Source organism: Montipora capricornis, chromosome 12 (genome assembly GCF_036669925.1).
Source record: "Montipora capricornis isolate CH-2021 chromosome 12, ASM3666992v2, whole genome shotgun sequence".
Taxonomy (NCBI): Eukaryota; Metazoa; Cnidaria; class Anthozoa; order Scleractinia; family Acroporidae; genus Montipora; species Montipora capricornis.
This window is the reverse complement of record NC_090894.1, coordinates 19,396,678-19,417,617: the sequence shown is the minus strand read 5'-3', so window position 1 is coordinate 19,417,617 and position 20,940 is coordinate 19,396,678. Positions and strand designations below refer to the sequence as shown.

At 38.3% G+C, this 20,940-nt stretch overlaps 2 protein-coding genes across 2 annotated transcripts; one reads left to right on the top strand and one right to left on the bottom strand.

The window, feature by feature from the left end:
• Window positions 1–249: 249 nt before the first annotated feature.
• LOC138027341 (DNA-directed RNA polymerase III subunit RPC6-like) lies at window positions 250–7,311 on the top strand. Its single transcript, XM_068874921.1, has 8 exons — window positions 250–469; window positions 967–1,034; window positions 1,725–1,792; window positions 2,768–2,880; window positions 3,630–3,773; window positions 4,550–4,657; window positions 6,052–6,243; window positions 7,169–7,311. Exons 1-8 carry the CDS (start codon window positions 290–292, stop codon window positions 7,247–7,249), a joined length of 954 nt encoding a protein of 317 aa, XP_068731022.1. The 5' UTR covers window positions 250–289; the 3' UTR covers window positions 7,250–7,311.
• On the bottom strand, window positions 7,243–19,657 carry LOC138027339 (presenilin-1-like). Its single transcript, XM_068874918.1, has 10 exons — window positions 19,331–19,657; window positions 15,678–15,925; window positions 14,392–14,536; window positions 13,748–13,815; window positions 11,891–12,041; window positions 11,521–11,590; window positions 11,172–11,270; window positions 9,309–9,545; window positions 8,447–8,559; window positions 7,243–7,493 (listed from the first exon to the last, which is right to left on the bottom strand). The coding sequence occupies exons 1-10, from the start codon at window positions 19,463–19,465 to the stop codon at window positions 7,338–7,340; spliced, it is 1,422 nt and encodes a 473-aa protein (XP_068731019.1). The 5' UTR covers window positions 19,466–19,657; the 3' UTR covers window positions 7,243–7,337.
• Between the last annotated feature and the right edge of the window lie 1,283 nt (window positions 19,658–20,940).

The window sequence follows — 20,940 nt, the reverse complement described above, 5'->3', positions numbered from 1 at the left end:
AACAATCTGCTTGCAGTTTTGATAATAAAAATCAGCGTAGGAAAGTAGAGTTGACGACGTTTTTGAACGAAAAGTAGAGAAGAAGACAGATACAGCGCCCATCTTCGTCCTCTGCTCGGCAGTGAGACAGGTTCCCGCGCAGTTTTCCCGCTCTTTCACACCAGCTGCCTCGATACAGAAGTTTGTCCCGATTCCCGACGTTAGGGTGTCAGCCGCCATGTTGGAATCCCTCACCACAAGGTTGTCAGGTTACTAAGTTCAGAGCACGGTCCCGCAGTCCGGTTTCAAAATGGCCGTCGCTGATGTTGTGATAAAGCAAGAGGCCGTAGATGCCGTTGATTTGGAAGAAAGAGTGGTTCAGCTTTGCAAAGAAAATCCAAAGGGGATAACAGATCAGCTGATATCACAGGACTTGCCAAATATACCTCCGCAACAAAGAGTCACTGCTATAAACAGACTTCTCTCAATGGTGTGTAAAGCGCAATTAGTCTTGAATCTTGCCCTTACAACGCATTTCTTACCTTCCAACCTTGAAATATAAATTATTTTCCCTTTTTTGTGAATTCTCTCGCACTAGAATTTTTAAAAGGTTTCCGGCTGAATTGACGAGTTTACTTTTTGCACACCTTGGGAGGGTGAGAGAGCTAATGCAGGAGTTGCAGACGCCCCCCAGTTCCCCCCCCCCCCCCCCATGCCCACTTAACTTTCTCCCCTAAAGTTCACTTGTAGTCGTAAAAGATTAGTTAAATGCCACACCTTATTATTTGATTACTTTAGTCATTACTAGGAAACAGTTGTAATACAGATTTTTCATTGTACTGGTTTTTCAAAAAGCTCCAAATACCTACTGTAGGTACCGAAGAAAGAAACCCATGGGTGTCTGAAGATTGTGCAACATATTATGATCACTGCAAGAAGAGTCGTAAGCGTTAGTCATTAACCAAGAAAATGCATCCTTTTCTGCAGGGTAGAATCGAACTTCTGAAGAGCGGTACTCAGCTTTTATACCGATACAAAGATGCTCAAGCAGCCGTGTGAGTTCTAGACACGAAGGAATTACTTATGCTTCTGGTTTGTGTTGAGGTAGACCCGGGTGGTGCGTATGCGAACACAAAATTCTGGCTGTGTGGAAACTGGACATGAACAAAAACGAGGATGGCAACTAACCTTTCTTCCCAGCACAGCCTTAAGTGTTTTTTTTAAACAGGAAGGCTTGCTGTGCACTGAGGTTTCATTGTCATTATTATCATAACCAAGAGACTATAGATTCCCAGCAGTCATTGTTTCCAATGCCATAATTTGCCTAGTTCTGTAACATGTATCTCAATGACCCTTTTAAAAATGACTAATGGTAAACTTCAAGTTTGGAAATCAACTCCTCCTTTGGCAGGGAAGTAGTGGTCTGTAAATGGTGTGAAACTTTGGCTCAGGTTGATGCTGAGCGTAGAAAGAGTGCAATTTATTTAGTCTTGGTGAGAACATTTACTGGTCCTCCATGACAGACCCTGAACCCTACAGACCAGGACAACATACCAGGGGTTCGCCATTGACAAATAAAATTGTCTGGTGTTAGACAGTAAAATACTAACTATGGCCGGTTCAGGGATGGAAGGGTAACAATATGCAGGCTAGACTTACTATGACAATCTTTTTTAGAAATTTACATGTACTAATCAATCTCTACATCATATTTTGGTTACACTCTTGCATGTTTCCTTTGATAGAAAAACAAAGGGATTTGATTTACAAGAAAAACTGGTTTATCAAATAATAGAAGAAGCAGGAAATAAAGGTAAAAGTTATCATGTTACCTAAATAAAATAATTAAGTAGCATTTAAAATTTTGAATAAAAAATAATCATCGTTCATATTCAGGAAATAATTTGTATAAATAGATTCAAGAGGCTAAAATCATTTCAGGGCCCGGTTGTTCAAAAGCTGATTAACACTAATCCCAGGTTAAAAATTAACCAAGGAGTTTATTTCTCTCCTCCCAAATGCTTTTCAATGCTGATATCCGGCAAAACTTTACATTAGAATAAGTTAATCTTGGAAAACAGAAATAAGGAAAAGAAACTTTCATCAAAAAGTTGAAAACATAAAACAAAAGTTTACGCTAATCCTGGATTAAGTTAATCGCCTTTCGAACAACCGGGCCCAGAATATTAGTGTAATAATTTCACAGGATAAAGTGGAAAGGTCTGTTTCATTTTTTTCTTTTTTTCATAAACGGTGCTTTTTTTTTTCCTTTTCTCACAACCCTCGTTCATAAAATTCTGTGGACATCAAGAACCCAAGCACTGTTTGTAGAGCATGGAATTCTTGTTGCCATGGTCTGGTGTAGGGTGGCAATAATGCTTAAGGGATCATTGAGCTAGAGGTGGGAAGAGGGGGGGGGGGGGGGGGAAATTTGCATTTCAAGGGGCGGGTTGACCCCTAAAAGAGACCATATTTAAAACATATTAAATGTATATTTTACATTTTGTCGCATGCAACCCTAAATTAGACCTTCGCGGCTACATATGATGGCGTTTTTGCCCAGAACACTCTAAGCATTATCTGAAATTTACACCCCTGAGCCAGATGACTAGTATCCCCACCCCTTTAAGAAGAGACTCCTCTCCCCACCCCCCTCCAGGAGTCCTTCTGTATTTCACCTTGCCCTGTTGAAAAAAACTAGTCACGCTGAAAAATTTGCTAATGAATGTTTGGTGTTTTAGGTGCAGGCTAATAGAAAAATAACATGAATTTGACTTTTGTGTTGCAGGTATATGGATCAGGGACATAAGATTCAAAAGCAATATTCAGATGACCCAAGTCAATAAAATTTTAAAGAACTTAGAAAGCAAGAAGCTCATCAAAGCTGTCAAATCAGTAGCTGTAAGTACTTTGTACAACTCAAAATCATCACACATCAGCTATGCTGCAAGCCAGGATCAAGCTTAGCTCGACAAGTGCTCCATTTATAAAGGAGACTACATCTCAAATTTAGCCCATTCACACCTCAAACGCTCTAGGACACCCACCATTGAAGAGTAAAATTGTCTGGCGTTAGACAGAGTAAAATCTAGTGCCACTCTCAAGGATCAATGGGTTAAATGTTAGAGTTTTGATAAGAGCAAGAGGTAAACCCAAGAATCTGGAGAAAAACCTCTCAGAGCATGGCAGAGAACCTACAAACTCGCTCCACACATTATGCCAGTTGAAAATGAATAAAATTAATTAGTGTTAATTATTATTTTATTAGAGAATTATTTATGTATTAATTAACAATTATTCACCAAGGTGAAGTGAATTTATTATTGTTTTAGTATACATACATATTAGTTAATTATTTGAAAAATATGTATTTTCTTTAAAGCAATAATTTCTCCGTCTGTCACCTCGTCAAGTCAACTGCTTAGGTGATTATCGCTGAAGTATCACCTCAAGTGCAAACCAATCACTGCAGAGAATTTTCATTAATCATCTATGTAATTATACTAATGCAATTAATATAAACGCTAGATCCAGGAAAAGAAGCCTGGCATGTAGGTATAAGGCAAGTGCTCTCACCTCCGTTTAAATCCTATTTCAGGAGTGAACTAATCATTATGTATGCATGACATCACTTTATGTATGCATTTCAGGCCTCCAGGAAGAAGGTTTATATGTTGTTTAACCTGGAGCCCGATGTATCAGTGACTGGAGGAGCTTGGTACAGTGATCAAGACTTTGAATCTGAGTTTGTAGAAGTACTAAATCAGCAGTGTTACAAGTATCTTGAACAAAAGGTATATGCTGGAAAAAAGTAATATTACAGAAACCCAACAGCTGAACACCTCAACTAATATTTCAAGGGATAGACTAAACAGATTTGCATAACGACCCACTAGAATTTACCTGGAAGGTTGACATCTCTAGCTTCCCAGTAGGTACCCCACCTACAACATGTACTTGAAATCACTGAGTTAGTTGATCTGATTCAAATGTATTGTTTGCATCATGTTCAAATGTTACTGGTGCTTAGACATAAGGGTTAGAGAGGTTACAATGTAAGGGCACAAAAGAATAATTTATTATTGTATAATTGGATCAAACCTTTTTCCCTTATGGAGTTCCCTATTGACGGTAAAATAGCCTGGCATTTGTCAGAGTAAAATCTGTCACTCTTAGTAGGAAAAGAGTTTTTAACCCTTTGACACCCAAACTGGTCTGAACCGGCCAGGCTTAGTATTTTACTCTGTCTAACACCAGACGATTTTACTCGTCAATGGGGAACCCCCAGGAGTCAGTGGGATAACATCTATTGTATTCAGGATTTTTCTTCAAAGAACTCTGCTGAATACCACCAAAGGTGGAAGGGTAATCAGCAGTTACTCCAAATCATTTATACTCAAACCCTATCTTCAAATTCAAGACTGTTCGTACCAATCTTTGTCCATTTCATACAATGCGAAGGAGCTGGGAGAACTTGAGATAATGCAAAGTTATATCATGAAGCAATGTTTTAGTGGATGCTGGAGATGTCCTTGCCTAAAACTCACTACTACTATTGTGCTCCTTGCAGGCAGCACTAGCTGAAAGGATGAATGTAGATCCTTTGGCTAAAAGGAATGCATCATACTCATCCTGTCAAGATGTGTGCAAGTATATCTCTGAACTGGGAATTAGCAAGGTACTGTGTTTAAACAAGGGTTTTCTTCTTTTGCTTTATAAAATTAGAGCAGAGGGTCTGTATTGGTTAAATTATAATCCATTCACAATGGAAAGCTTCAGATTGGACAATGGCATTATTTTGCGTATAAAATGTGAACGGACATGTGATGTGAGAGGTTATAAGCAGCCCTTAATGATCAATATGCACTTAATGTATGGTCCTGAGGGAAACAGTTAGTTTTGTTTTCCCAAGAGTCCTGATGTTTTCTCGAGATGAAGTTGAGGGAAACTCCAGGACTCAAGGGAAAACAAAACTAACTAGTTTCCAGAGGGACTATACTGTAAGTGCTTTGTTATATATTTAGACTTTTCCTTCAACAATTGCAGCAAAACATCTGGAGTGGGCAACAACTGTGGAATTGTATACTGGTCTGGATACATTTGAATTTGATCAGAGGCATGTGACCAAGAACCAAGCAATCACAGTGCTTGTTTTGTTGAGTGAAAGTCTAGGTATATAACAATACCACATGTACAGGAAAGCTATCATGGGAGGAAATGACTAGGATGCAATGAATGTCTGATAATCTATGAGGGCACGCTGGATATGAAGTGATAGATAACCAATGAGGTGCATAGCGCCAAGTTGGTTATAATCATTTGATATCCAGCAAGCCCAGGTAGAATGTTTCATTAAAAACTCCAGGATCAACAACTCTTCTTTGGTCTTCCTGGATGTAGTATTGTCGGCCGAGGCATCTATTTCTGCCTCGGTCAATTCCGGTCCAAAACGGCTTTTGTCAGCCAATTTTTCTGTGAGCTGCAAAAAGGTTTCAGCTTGCTTTATTGCACGACGCGTTTCTTGACCATATTTGGTATGGCCAGTAAGTCTATTAAAATGCTGGAAATCTGATATCCGTAGTTCAGTTTTTAATAGTGCCATTTATCGCAATGTGTGATAGTATTGTAAAGCATATGAATGGGAGTGCATTTCATGATTAAATTTTATTGTTTGAAAGTTCTCATAATTGCATGAGCCGTAGTTGAGTTCAATTTGAGAAACTCAAAATATCGCAAATGACCATAAAATATTGCGAATGACTCAGGCTATTAAGTTTTGACACAGCAGCCTTGTATATCCTTAGCTATTAATTTTGTGCATTAGTCATTGACCAGTCAGAAATGCGATATTGCCCTGAGTATATAATAAAGTGGGTTAATTTGTGTTCTGTATCTTAATTACAGAATGTTATTCTGTATAATTTGCATACAAAATAGTTGAATCAGAATGACATGTGAGATGTATTGGGATTTCCCGGGGGAATTAATTAATGGGATAAGAACAGTGACAGTTAACAGTTAAATTTGACCATATTGATATATCGAACTTGGCCTATTCAATTTTCATTTCAGGTTCAGCTGTCTGAAGGTGATATAGAAACCATTTTGAATACTTTGGTATTTGATGGCAAAGCGGAAATTACTCTTGTAGCTGACAGCAGTTCAAGCAGGTCAACATCAACAGAACAGAAGAAACTCTTTAGAGCATTAGTCCCTTTGATGCCTTCTACTGGACTTATGAGCACACCATGTGGGGTCTGTCCGGTGAGTCTAGGCACCATATAGCTCTTGAGCCTGTGGGCTAACCTTCCTCTTAATTTGGCCATGTCACAACAAGCAGGATGTGATATCTTGCAATCGTAATTCAAATGTATAGTGCCCATCTTACCCCCAGTCCCCAGTAACAGTATACCTGCCCCCCCCCCTGTAGTAGTAAGTGAAAAGTTTTTGGGAGGGAAAATTAAAACTAATCACATTTAAGTGATAAGTTGGGCCGCTGTGGCATATTAACTACATGTAATTTAAAAAGCATACAATTTGTCATTCTGCAACCAGGCTGGACATTCCTTAAGCCTTTTTAGCTTTTAAGTAATGGTCCGGCTAAGAAGCAGGCAGAAAAACAATAGCCCGCGGCAATAGCGTCGGTTAGTTAAAATGTGCCAACATTTTTAATCAAATTAAGTTCGGCTGTTCCCATTGGTGTAAGCAGCTAAAAGCGCGAAATTTGAATTTCAATGAAAAATGTAATCGACTTGCCGTCTAAAAAATTAGATTCTGTTTCGTAGAACAAATCATTATGCCTTCAAAAACTATGTTTGTAAATATCGTCAAGATTCTATGCGCCATTTGCCGATTGGCGAATGGCGCATAGAACAATGCCCAAATTTGGCCGAGAGACAGAGATCAAGGGCATGGGGAAGAAGAAATCCAAAAAAGGCTTTTTTTTCATTTTTTTCTCATCTTTTTTCGACATTTTCCGATATTAGCCAATCAGATGCCTCGATTGGAGCAGCAGCTTCTAAGTACTTTTGCCGCTGGGCTGCCTGCTTCTTAGCCGGACCATTACTTAAAGATAATAGTGATTCTTAGCTATTTCAGTCCTGAAATTAATTAGTCTATTCCCATGTAACTACGACGTATGATATATTCGTGGGTGTTCTGACGTTGTGAATGTGTCTGTTTGACTCAGGTATCTGACAGGTGTCGTGATGGGGGACCAATATCTCCAAGCAAGTGTGTGTACATGAAAGAATGGCTATCTGAACTTTAAGTGTTTATTTTATATAACAACATTCTATTTCCACAATTTTAATAAAAAAGGAACAATGATATTACAGTGTTGTTGTTGTTGTTTTTGATCAAATAAATGCTTGTTGGCTGGAAAGACTGTCCATGAATGGCTTGACAAGCTCCGTAGTGGCAAAGTTGAAAATAAGTCCAAATGTAATGGATATTGGCAAGGCAGGAAGAGCCTTCTTGTAAATGGCCAACAAAAGAAGGGTTAAACACAAGCCCTGAAAACAATACGAATTGTCAATGAGTAACAATGATTTTTTCTGATACAATAAACACCCGCAGATAAGCCGCACCCTGAACTTTGGAAATAACATTGTTTTGAAAGAAATCAAAAGTCAAGTCTTTTAGAAGTCTTCTTCATCGACTGTTCGTCTAACCTAAACTCACTGCTAACATTGAAACGGAAAATACACAATTTCAGCACTTTAATTAATATAATGAACATTGTTTCTACCAACTTTGACATGATTGCTTTTTTTCTGGTATTTGTTGACAGGAATTTCTTCATTCAACACAGTTTTTCCGTATATTTTTGCATTACAACAAGAGCGTAAGCGAAACGTTCATATCTTAGTAACCACGCATTAAATCAGACACAAAGATGGAAAACTGCACACTGGAAGCAGCCTTTTTCAAATGTTCCCGCAGATAAGCCGCACCCCTGATTTCTAACGACGAGTTTTGGGAAAAAGTTGCAGCTTATCTGCGGGTGTTTACGGTATATTCTTGCTACAAGGCCCTCACTGATGGTCCATTTTCTGTGGAATAACTATTCCAGATTGGACTCAAACCTTGCAAATCAAAGGCGACTGCCATGCACGCAAGGCTACCAATAAAAAAGAAAAAAGTTTACTTCTGAAAACATTGCATTTCAATCAACAGGTGCAGCCAGAAGGCAACTAAAACTTCAGTACTGAAAAATTTTAAAAGTATAACTGATGAAAAATATTTATTGAAAGTCACTCTGGCACATTGATTCGTATGCAAACTGCAAACAAAAAATAGATTTCAAAAGCCGCTGTAATAAATTATTTTTATTATTCTCAGCGCCCTCAGAAACCAATGAATAGATTATTGCCTAAAAAAATTATTGGGGTGTCTTTTTTATGCCAAGTGCTTTACACTAAGATCCAAAAATTTGTCTTGGAAAAGGGTGACAATCAACACTTACAATCAGAATGGCAACAAAGCAAGCAATCGTAGTGTTCCAGTCCTTGTATGAGGAAGCTTTTCCAACCAAAACACTGTAAAATATGAAGTCTCCAAGACCAAGCTTTACTCCCTCTGTTGATATAAAACAAAGCAAAATGTTGTCATAATAACATTCAACATACTGGCCAATTTAACATTTGAAAGTTTGGGCAGCGAAATCAAGCAGAGCTGATGAAATGAAATTGTGATTTCAAATATGCACGCATGTACTGTAGTTACATGTAGATCCTTCCTCAGGGATTTATATCATTATTAATGATTGTATTCTAGGAGGTCATCAGGGGTTGTGATAAAATTTGAAGTTGGCCGGTGGTTCAAGTGGAGTAACCAATAATATTGTATCAACAAGGGGGGCATAACAGCCCCTTTCTTTAAGGGTGTCTGGGAGCATGCCATTTTTAAAAGAATGCTCCCTCCCAAAGACAACTTAAAAGTTGTTACTGTCCAAATGAGTATTAAAACATGGACTTCTCAGTCCTGGGAGTGAGATTTGACAGATTTTACTCTAATAATTTTATTTGTCAACTGGGGGTGTCCTAGGGCAGTGGAGGAGTGAATGGGTCAATTCCAGGTTTGAAAGAATCTGTCTCTAATATTTCAGTTTAGGGAAAAAAGTTGCACACGTTTATGGGTGAAGAAGCCGATGCTTTTCGTTGGCCGTCAGTAACTGTTGACAGCACTGGGTCACCTTACGGTATCCAAGAGGCCACCAAACAGACCCTTCAACTTACAGCCCCTGGATGAATATGGCTTAAAAGCTACAATCTTGCAATAATAATTATTTGTCTCCTGTGGATTCAACAAGAGAATAAGTTCCTTACTTTCTTCCTCCTCGACATCCCCTTGGGCTCCATTTTCTGCGTTTTGTTCTCCCTCACGATTTCCCAAAGCCCTTATGGCATTTTCTGCATCCTCGTTAGTTGGTCCAGCACCCTCAGTAGACTCTAACAAATCAGGGTCATCTGTCTGGGGATTGACTTGGCCACCAGATACACCAGCTTCTCTTGAATCTTGAGAATTATCTCTGTCAGCCATGCCAATAGACCACATCATTGTAGCTGAACAAGAAGCAATTCTGTGAGCAACTATCCACTAATTAATACATTGATTGAATGATTGATGATACATTGATTGCAAAAGGGCTCTTTTCTGGTTTAGGAAAGATGCCTTTTGATTTATATGCAGCTGGACAAGAAACAAACCAGCATTCTTGCTGCAAACAAAAGTATTATAACAGTACTGACTGAAAGAAAATTATACATGTAGGAAGTCGAGAGTTTGTAAGTCCTCCGGGGTTGTCACATGGATTGTTCTTGGAGGGTTGTCCAATAAGGTCATATGAAATTCACGCTACTTGGTATAGGCATCATAAAGTGACCCTCTTACCAAGCCCCAGGAAAAAAGTAATTCGGTGAGAAGCACACTAAAAGATGGCACCCCGGGGTTACCGACAATGTTGGCAGCTTGATATCGATTCTGTTAGTCACTAGGATTTTGCACACGGACTATGAATGTCCAGCGGTCATGTAATGATTCCGATGCATGTGCTGTTGGTGTGACCGCATGGAAGAATTTGACTTAGTATTGCAAAATTCAAATATATATGATGCTGGAAGCATTCACCCACGTCACAGACAATTCAGTGACATTTCACTGGGAAGGCAATGTGAATTTATGAGTTTTTCAGCATTGTGATGCGCTCAGAGTTTGCTGATTAAATACTGGACTATCTTCACTGTAGATCTGATTCTTGCCAAAGGAGATTGACTTTACCTTGATGCTCTTGAAATTATATCCACTGTTGTTTTGTTGTACCTACTTTAGATTTACTGTTACTAGTAGTTTTATCCTACACACAAAGACCAATGTTTCTATCTGCAATGCCATTGTTACCAAATTTTGGCAAAGGTAATTAATTTTCATTCATAATAATTTTTTGATGAAGTTGCATCTGTTGTTTCTAAAGTCTTAAATTGGACTAATTGAGTAGTTCCAGTTAGTGACCTTGGAAATTTCCACTCCATTTACCACCAATGCAGTTGGTCTGGGGCATTAAAGACTTTCCATGGCCATGATGGTCGTTATTGAATCCAACACCATTACTTCTCTGTTTGCCCAGTATCTACTCACAGCATTTCACTTGTCGATTGCAACTTCTCGTACATAAGTTCTTAGGCTTAAGGAGAGTCACATGCATGCAAAGATCCAGGAATCATGTCATGCATGTGTTCTTGAAGGGGCCATTTAATGTTTCCACAATAATTAATTGTACACGGTGTATAGCTAAGGTCCCCAAAATAATAATAATTGATAGGACTTAGTGACCATGAGGGCATTGTCCCTTTACAGGAACTTCACCATAACAAGCCTCACAGATGTTCTGGTGCTTAAACCAAGGTAAAAAATATTTTTTTAATAATCAGGCTCAAAAATAAGTGACAGCATTGATTTTCCTCTCAAAACAAGACGCTGATTTCTGTGGTTATTTTCAGCTATTGGCGCCACAGTGATCAGCCCCTATGGTTAATACAGGTACTAGCCTTAACTCCCTTAATTTACTTATTTCATGATTGAATAGTTGAACGAGCGAGTGTACATAAATAGTTGTTTGTTTAATATTGATGTACATGTACATCACTATAAGACAGCAAATTTACATAGCTGAAAAACTAAAGTTCACTCACAGGAGTAAATCAAAGATGGAAATAATGGTTCATCTCTCTCTTGAGCAGTTTGTACAAGGATCTTCAAGGGTCCCTTTGGGCAGAGAACAGCACACAAATCTACAAGAAACACGAACATTCAAACAGCAATTAGGATATTAGAGTTGCATATGGTTGGACCTCTCAGGGACTTAAATGAACAAATTTAAACTTGAGTAAGTGTCGCTTTTATCCGTTAGGAGAACATCACATTTCGATTTCATAGCGGCTGCTGAGAACTCAGGTGCCTGCAAGTTTTTAGGAATAAAACCTTATCTCAGAAATCTCCCACAAACTTCTCAGCAAACTACTTCACTCACTCTACACTCACCGTAAAGTGAAATAGCTGCTAATATTGCCCATGTTGTCCAATCTGGTAAAAACTTGATAAATACCAGAGCCTAAGAGAGAAGAGAGATCAGTTCATTAACATTAATTTTTTTATTAAATGAAATAATAATAAACCTTAAAATAATAATAATAAAACATATATAGCTCTGATATCAATATTGCTATTTTCATCAGAAAAAAGATGAGATGCCCTGATTTGTAACTTTGAGAATTTGTAACTTTGAGAATTACTTATTTTATTGTTTTAATTGTGATGCCATTTTGAAAGTTTTAGTGATAACATATTGTACCTGGTACATGTTGGTTGCTACTCAGTGAAACATTGCTAAGATAACTACATGTATACCTACCATTAAAGCACTAACTAATATAAGATAAGCTTGCTGTAGTCTGAGGGGCCCTTTCCAGTGTATGCAAATCATTCCTACAACTCCAAAGTTCCAAATAATCAATGATAATGTGAAGTAATCCATGGGAACATTGTACACCTTGAGAACCTCACTGTAGAGAAAAAAAACAACCTTTTTTATAACATTTAATGTGCAATAAAACCACCAAGAAATTTTTAGAAAAGTAAGCACTGCATTTTATACAATATAAAAAAATATTTTCTTTCATGACTCAAATGACTACAATCATTATCAACTTGTGCGGCAATACAAGTTTGAAGGTGCACACTAAAAAGCATGTTTGCTGTACTTAAGTTAATTAATTAAATTAAGGGTTTAATAATAACTTGCAGTGCTAATAACCCTTTTCTTGCAGTTTTGGGGACTGAATTGCGAAAGGGCACAGCTCATGAGATCAGGCTTAAACCATATGAAGGGGCCTATGGCAGCTGCTATACAGTCCATGTTTGATTTCATAGCACAGCACCACAGCCAGATGGTAATTAGCTGTGAGTCGATTTTGATGAGGGAGGAAAACCAGAGCACCCATAGAAACTCAGCCCATGCGAGCTGAACCCAGAGTTGAACCCCGGCTTGCAGTGGTGGGGGGCCCGATAGATAACCACTAAGCCACCCTGACACCCCAAAAGAAAAAATATACAGTATCTTTTACTTTCTATACACTGTAGGTGATGAGCCAAAACTTTACTTTACTGATTAACCCTTTTGGCGCCCAAACCGGCCTAAACCAGCCAGACTTAGCATTTTACTCATTAATGGGGAACCCCTGGGAGTCAATAGGTTAATCACTCACTGAAAAACTATGTCCCCATTAATCACTCACTGAAAAGCTATGTCCCCATTAATTAATCACTTACTGAAAAACTATGTTGCCATTAAAGTATACAAATGGTTTGGCTCCCAATTGTGTGCTAGATACATGTACACTGTAGTTGCTTTAAAAGATTTTGTATGTTGGACCAACCATGAGCAAACAATTTTATTGAATACTTGGTGGTGGAGATCGCAGTGGTAAAATATTTTCCCACAAGCACCAAGTCTGAAGTCCAATTAATTCTACAGGCCTTCTGATAGGGTGCGATGAAAAAATGCAAATTGTGCGGAATTTGCAGGGCAGATTATGGGATTAGAAAGGCCAATTATGTGATAAATATTGTAAATTATGTGATTTTAAGCTTGTTTTTCAAGGTTTCAGGATAAAAAAAACATGTTTTTAATGCCCTAAAGAGATTTTGACATAAGGGAACAGTAATTATGAATCTTGATCGACATTAGTTGGGACAAGTAAAAAAATGAGGTCTTCTGCACTATTGGTGCACCACGTTAAAAGTTGAAAGGACACAGCTTCTTACACTTTGTTTTTTTGTGCAGTATCATATTTCTGAACAGACAAAGGGCATCTTTGCGTTGCACCAATTGGTGACTCTTTAAGAATGAGACTCGTACCAGGCCCCCCACATGCAAAATAACGCCTTGAACTTCAAATATTTACGAAATTGAAGGTAAAAAAAGCCTTTTTAGCCATTTTCCATGGTAAATCATCTTAAAAATGGTGTATTTATGCAGGAACTCCTAAGAAACTTGTTGATTTATGTTTTATTTTATGAATTTTGTGTGTTCTTTTGAGAATTATGCGATTTTTCGTGAATTGTGCGATCGGATGCGATTTGAGGTCAATTGTGTGAAATCGCACCATCGTGTAATATCAGAAGGCCTTAATCAAGGTTACTTTTCATTTAATAACTGCAGACATAACTTGCCACTCAGCATAATTGAACTGTACAGTGACATACTTACTGGAAGTAAATGTACCCAAAGAAGAAGAGTAGCATAAGTGAAGATAACACCAGCCACCCAGATATAACCTGCAATATATCAATGATAACAACAACAAAGTAGTATATGGCATACAGCTGTACTTTCCATGTGTATAATATTAAAATGAACTTTACAGCATGGCGACTTAAACAGACTACTGAATCACTGGCGGCTCCTTTGGTGGGGCAAAGGTACTACAAGTGAGTACATGTACCAGTATCACATGGGAGTTTCAAGCCTTGACAAAACCCATTTGCAGACAATGCTGTCTTTGTAGTACCATCTGCAGTTCATTGTCCTCTTGGATGAAAATAATAAATCTCAGATCAATATTGAACAAAACTTTTTTGACAAACTTTGCTCAAAATTGTGACAAACTCACACAATGTTCACAAAGACCCAATAGCCAACTTAAGGTTCCATGGATTACAAAAAATAATAGATTATCTTACCCATACCTTTACTATTGTACAATAAAAATAAAAATAAAAGGAGTTAAGAATGTTAGCAAAACTACTTATAGTAGCAGTATCTGCGATCTGTCTCTTCTTGTGAAAGAGGGCAGGTAAAACTCCAACTGTCGTCTTTTACCAGAACTTTAATCTAAGACACCAAGTACTCACACAATAGCATCTAAACTTGTAGAGCAGCACTAAGATAACCGTCAACACCAAGACTACACCAATGACTATAAAAGCATTTGCAATGGCTTCTCCAGCCTTTTGTGCTTTTGTAATGTCACCTTCTTCATGAAATGGAGTGTACACACTACAAGAAAAAAAAAACAATGATATTAATGTTGCAAAATGATGATAATAATAAAGATGCGATATTTGCATGAACAGAAACAAATAATATAACCAGCTTATAATATAAATTGAGTCTCAAATTGAAGGTCAATATTAAACTAAAACGTCTTTTTTTCGAGGAAGCAAGACAACAGGAAATGTCAAAGGGTATAAAAAATCAGTTAAGATTAGTTTACTTAATTCACCACAGTTCAACAAATACAAACAACTATTAATCTACATTACACAGTTAAAACAAAAGAAAAATTCCAATTGAGACCTAACTCTTTATACAGTAAGACGTATAAAAACGTATGACACAATAAATAGGCTAGAATAAATTATGTCTACAAAAAAGCAAGTCAATTTGAGTTATAAAATACTGTACAGGTTACTAATATAGGTTATTTAATTTGGATTTAAATGTTAAGAGCAAGATTATACATTTCATATTGGATGGAAGAGTATTCCAGAGTCCTGCAGTCCTATTAAAAAATGATTTTCTAAAGTAGTCCAGACCTGTAAATGTGTTTGAAACTTATACATGGTGTATTATAGTTGTTTGGATCATAGTTACACAAGTTTTATAACAAGGATCAGAGGTGCACAGATAGTCATAGATATTTGTAATTATAAGACCACTTCTTGATTTGAAAAATACAGTAGTAGCAAGCCTGAAATCTCTCTGCGGCGTTCCAAGCGTAGTAAGTTCAGTTCTAGTATACATGTAAGACAGGCCTTGCGGGTAGCTAAAAATGAACTTGGTTGCCCTACGCTGGACATCTCCTAACAGCTTAAGATGTTTAACTGTGTAAGGTGACCACGGGTTAATGCCATATTCCAGTTTTTGTCCGCCACTATCTTTTCTTTTCTCGGAAGAAACACAACCAGTCTTAACAGACTGAAAAGCTGCCATTACAAATTTAACTTTCAAATCACACTGACAAATTTTGCATTTATCTCGGTGCCTTGGTTTGTTTGATGGAACTAAACATGTCAATCAGTACAAACTAAGATTAGAGTTGCTAATCGCCTGGTGGGTCACAGCAATTATTACTATTATCATCATCATCATCATCTCGATTTTTCAACACAGCAAGTTTTAATGCGAGTATACTTACAGGTACCTTCCCTCATTGCGGGTGTAATACGTTACTGATGCTATTGTTGCTACAACAACCAGCATGCAAGTAGACACAGGGACTATCAGCATCATAACACTCTTGGCTCCATATCTAAGTATCTCTTCTTCGTCCATTTCACTATCGTGTGGTGACACATCTCTAACTCTTGGCTGTCTTGCTTGCCTCTCAAGACCTCGACTTGTCCTTTCATCATCATCTAAATCAAATTCCTCCTCCCTGTCATCCTATCAAAACATGTAAAAGCACTACTTAACGACGTTCGCGCCCAAAACGTTCCCACGTACAGATTTTTTTTAAACTTGCCACACAGAAAGTTAATGATCTACTTTTGCCAAAAAGGCAAAAAAAATGGGGGGTCACCGTGCTCGTTTTCGAGATCATGAGGTGCATTTTTAGAAGATTGCGTTACTTTAAGACGATCTTAGCTTACAACTGTCAGCAATAAAAAAGCTACATGAGTGAAATTTAGATCAGGTAAACGTACTCAGTTCAACATAACTAATATAACTAAATTAACCTTTGCAACTGATGTCTTTTTCTGAGGTGAAATAGACCTTGAAAAACGATACATATTAGTCAAAGAAAGAAAACTTCGGTCGCACGAGAGCAAAAAAGGCCAAATATTTGTAACTTCTCACGTACAGATTTTTTTTGTTTTTTGTTAAAATGGACAAAATCAAGAAAGAAAGTGATCTACGGAAAGAAAAATGGGGGTCACCGAGCATTCAAGAGAGTAAAATCGCTGCGAAGTTCTCAAAGCGATTGTCTATTCGCACTGTCACGCCATTGCGTGACACTTCCGACAAGACCTGGGTCCACAGCTATCCCATGATGCCACATACTTTCATGTTCCATTCTTGTGGAAAATTTTTGCGCCTTTAGCATCATGTTTACCTGCGTGGTCCACGATGCATGACGTGTGCGTGACATGTGCGAAAAGATGCGCAGTAGCAATGGGCGCGAACGTCCTTAATTAAAGTGCCCCTGTGATAAAAAAAATTGCTACTTCCTTTTTAAATTTTTTCTTAAGATTTTTAAAGTGCATTTGTTTTCACACCTGACTGGCAAAATTTTGAGCTTTGATGTTTATGCAAAGGCCATTTACTTTGAGTGTAAGTTTTGGATTTCACAGTCTGCCATTACTCACATTCAAAAGTGACCGATTGGGCCACCCATTGGAAATCCGAGTTTCTCGAGATGCGCAGAACATATGCACAATAACAATAGTAGGCACCGTCCTTCAATAGAAATGGTCAATGCAATGTTGTGCTGCCAAGGTAGCCTGCGTAACAGGCGAAAGGGTTAGGAGCGGGATTTGGGAAAGAACCCCTGCTCTAAAAGCCCCCTCTTTTTAATATCCGCATCCTAATTTCATTCATGCAGCTGTCATTTCAATGACCAATCAGAATTAAGCGTGCGCTTTTCTGCATGACTGACTTCACGCTGGAATTTATGGACAAGGAGTGAAATATTCGTAGCAGTTTGAGTTAGCATGAGAAAATCTTCGCATATGTTACTGTTGATCTCAGACGTCCGTGGACAAGGGCTTTTTTCAGCCCACTTCACGAGCCGTTGATTTCAGTCTGCGGTTAAAAAATTCTGATCATGTGATAATATTTTTTGTGGCTCTGCGGTTTCGAAAATACTGATCTCATGACGCTATTTTCTGTTGCTCTCCCCAAAGAGAAAAATGTGAAATGATGTTGACGGCGAGTAAAACCGGCCAAAGCTATTACGGGTAACCCAGGAAAAGCCTTGTCCGAGAAAATAAGAAGCAGGTGGAAACTTTTCTTCAGGTTTTTTTCTTTTCTTAGCCGTGGGAAGAACGAAGGACTAGCGCCACCTGGTCGGTATTTTCAAAACCGCAGAGCCACAAAAAATGTTATCATGTGATCAGAATTTTTCAACTGCAGACTGAAATCAACAGTCCGTGAAGGGGGCTGAAAAAAAGTCCACAGTGTGAGATGGATGGTGGTAAACCTTAAATAGCCTACTAACCCCTTGAGACACCTTATATAAGCACACCTAAAATACTTAGATAATCACAATGTAACACATAATAAAGATATATTTGGTGTTGACCAGGATTTCTCTGGTCTTCTCCATGACTTTCTCAGCCGATGCATAGATCACTTTTAAGTTATTTTAGCGAATTTCTGAGACCATTTTATTGCTGCTACCGACCGCAGAATATCCTATTAATTTCATGTCCTCTAATACTCACCAAAGAAAAAATGAAAAGCGCTTATAAGAATGGTTGCTTTGCCATTCATTTCATGGTCCTTGGCGCCAACAAACATTTGGTATATGAGGCTTTTGCCATCCTGTAGGTAACACCGCTAAAACATCTTTACCATCTAGCAGAGCTCTTATAGCAAATCTTTGCTCTGGTTTTAGAGTGATTTCACGATTGGCAATGATGTTTAAGTCTGCTAAAGCTTTTGAAAGCACCTCCACTTCAGCTGCCAGTTTGATTTTTGTTTTCATGTTGTGTCAATTTGTTGCGTCACAAACCCGTCCTATTGTCTGACTAACCATTCAGGAATTTGCAGCCACCAGCAGCCGCAGAAATGAAAAAATCCAGGTCTTTAGAGCAGGCATTCCCTTTTTTTCTCTGCCCAGTCTTCTTCCCGAATTCTCTCCCTGCCCCCTCCCTTTAAGGACGGTGCCTACTTTTGCGCGGTTTACTGAATGTGCAGGAAAAGCAGATCTCAACAAGTGTTATTAAAATCCAAAAAGAAAATTGGGGGTAACCACGAAGTTTTCAAAGATAATTAATCAACAATATTAGCAAAAAGCTTTTAAAATACAAAGCAATGTATGGTGTTCCAATAGGAAATCCGAGTGTCTGGAGATGCGCAGAACATATACACAATGCCATTGTTCTTGCGCTTACGTTCTGCGCATCTCCAGATACTCGCATTTCCTATCGCCGATGCTCACTATTACAGGGATATTTTTGCGCGGTTTAAAACTATCCGGAGAAAGTAGATCTTAGTAAGTACTCTTGGCATCCAAAAAGAAAATTGGGGGTAACCATGCATTTTTGAGAGATAATTAAGCTTCAATAACGCCATACATTGCTTTGTATTCTAAAGCTTTTTACAAATATTATTCATGAATTATTATCCTTGAAAAATGCGTTGGTTACCCCCAGTTTTTTGGATTTCAATAACACTTGTTAAGATCTACATTGCCTGCATAATCACACAACGGGGCAAAAATATCTTTAATTAGTAGGTACCGTCCTTAAACGCCTACTAGGCAGACTGCCAAGGCTACTTATCGGACTAATTTGCAAATGAATAGAAATGCCTCGTTCTTCGCACAATGCTACTTCAAGAAAACAATTAACAGTGGCCGGGTATCCGCAGCTTACATTTATCGTAGATTTTTCACCATTCCTCCCAGAATGAAGGAAAATTAAACGAAACTGCCAGGTTGCGGTTTTAAGTTTAACAAATTTCAGCTTTAAATTAAATGGTTAAATAAGCTCACCAAATATTGAATGATGAGCATGAATATGTAAATGTTCAACGCGTAAACCTACCTAAAGATGAAAGAAATGACTGTAAATGATATTATTTACATCCATAAAGCTAAATTCGAGCTGTTTGTAGAGGTCCTACCTTGTAAATATTTCCTTCATTTTCAGCTGGTCTGCGATGACGTTGGTCTCTGGAAGCCTCGTCTTCTTCGTGACCTCGAGAAGGTAATTCGTCAGACATTAGTCTTGTAGTCTCATCTGCGTCCTCGTCGTTCATGTATTTTTTATGCCAGACATCGGCTATGCTTCCTTGATCTCCAAGAGTCACAAAAACTGATAAAATTCCTTTTGAATCTACCAAGAAAAATATTAATTCAGAAAACCATCATGGCGGAGAATAGAGGAAAAAGAAACTGACGTCATTTCCACTTCCGTTTCAACTTGGATCCAGGGTTCTCTCTTCAGCAAATCGCCAGGCCCCAGTTGATCCATCCCAGATTCAGGCCTGTTCCAGATCAAGGAGTTTATTTCTCTACTCCCACATGCAGTTCAACGCTGATATTCGGAGAAACTTTACATTAGAAGAAGTCAATCTTGAAAATCAAAAATAGGCAAAAGAAACTTTCACCAAGAAGGTGAAAACATGAAACAAAAGTTTACGCTAATCCCGGATTAAGTTAATCGACTTTCGAACAACCGGGCCGTGGCCAAGTGCAAAATTTTGACCGGATCTATACCGAGTGGACAAAAACACTAAACTTTGCACACAGCTTCCTTAGGATATACTTAACAACTTTGGGACCGGTGACCAAGAAAATCCTTTTTCTTTCCCATATACGGAGACAAATGTTTGAAAAGGCCACTATCTGGACTGCCTGGTTACCAAGCTCATTTATGGGCGTAAATACGTCATTTTCGAAGTCTTAATATTCAGCTTGATAGCGAGGCAGAGAAGACAAAAACAATAGAAATAAGTTGCAATGAATGTGAAAGATATTAAGATATCAGGCCACTTTCCTTTGTCTTTGTCCTCTAAACCTATCTTTCAAGCTATTGAGGATTTAAACTTCACGAAACTACTTGTATTTAGGGAAAATAAGTTACACTGCTTTCAGTGATATTTTCGGTAATCTTTTCAAAACATTAATTCCCAAGACGCTTTGCGGGCGTGGTTGTAATTCCGTGTCCAGTACTCAACGTCATCTGCCAACACTACAATTCTAGTTACTTTATATAGTCTAACGTCGATGTCCGTTACTACACATCACCACCCGTTATTCTACGTTACTAGTCGTTACTACTCGTCATTACACGTGACTGCACATTGCTTGCCGTTATTCCACGTTAATACCCATTACTACTCGTCAGTAGACGTTACCATACATTACTGGCAGTTACTATTCGGTCACTAGACGTAACTTCACATCACTACACGTTATCATACGTTACCAGCAGTTGCTACTCGTCACTATAAACGTTACTGTGCATCACCAGCCGTTATTACACGTTACTAGCTGTTACCACTCGTCACTAAACGTTGCTGCGCATCACTACCCGTTATTACACGTTACTAGCAGTTACTACTTGTCACTAGGCGTTAGTCTACATCATCACCAGCCGTTATTAGATGTTACTAGCAGTTACTCCTCGTCACTAGACGGAAGACTTGGAAGACTCAGAGTTTCAGACAACTCCTGTCTCGTAATCCAGTTTCCGAAATCGTGTAGTCGACTATCTCTGAGATCTTGCTTG

Bases quoted from the DNA above. Each gene is read 5' to 3' on its own strand.
- LOC138027341 (XM_068874921.1), top strand. From the start codon at position 290: ATGGCCGTCGCTGATGTTGTGATAAAGCAAGAGGCCGTAGATGCCGTT. The intron at 2,881-3,629 runs GTAAGTACTTTG...TATGCATTTCAG, and splicing joins AAGCTGTCAAATCAGTAGCT to GCCTCCAGGAAGAAGGTTTA. The intron at 3,774-4,549 runs GTATATGCTGGA...TGCTCCTTGCAG, and splicing joins ACAAGTATCTTGAACAAAAG to GCAGCACTAGCTGAAAGGAT.
- LOC138027339 (XM_068874918.1), bottom strand. From the start codon at position 19,465: ATGAACGACGAGGACGCAGATGAGACTACAAGACTAATGTCTGACGAA. The intron at 14,537-15,677 runs GTAAGTATACTC...TTTTTCTTGTAG, and splicing joins CGCAATGAGGGAAGGTACCT to TGTGTACACTCCATTTCATG. The intron at 11,271-11,520 runs GTGAGTGTAGAG...TGTTTCTTGTAG, and splicing joins AGCAGCTATTTCACTTTACG to ATTTGTGTGCTGTTCTCTGC.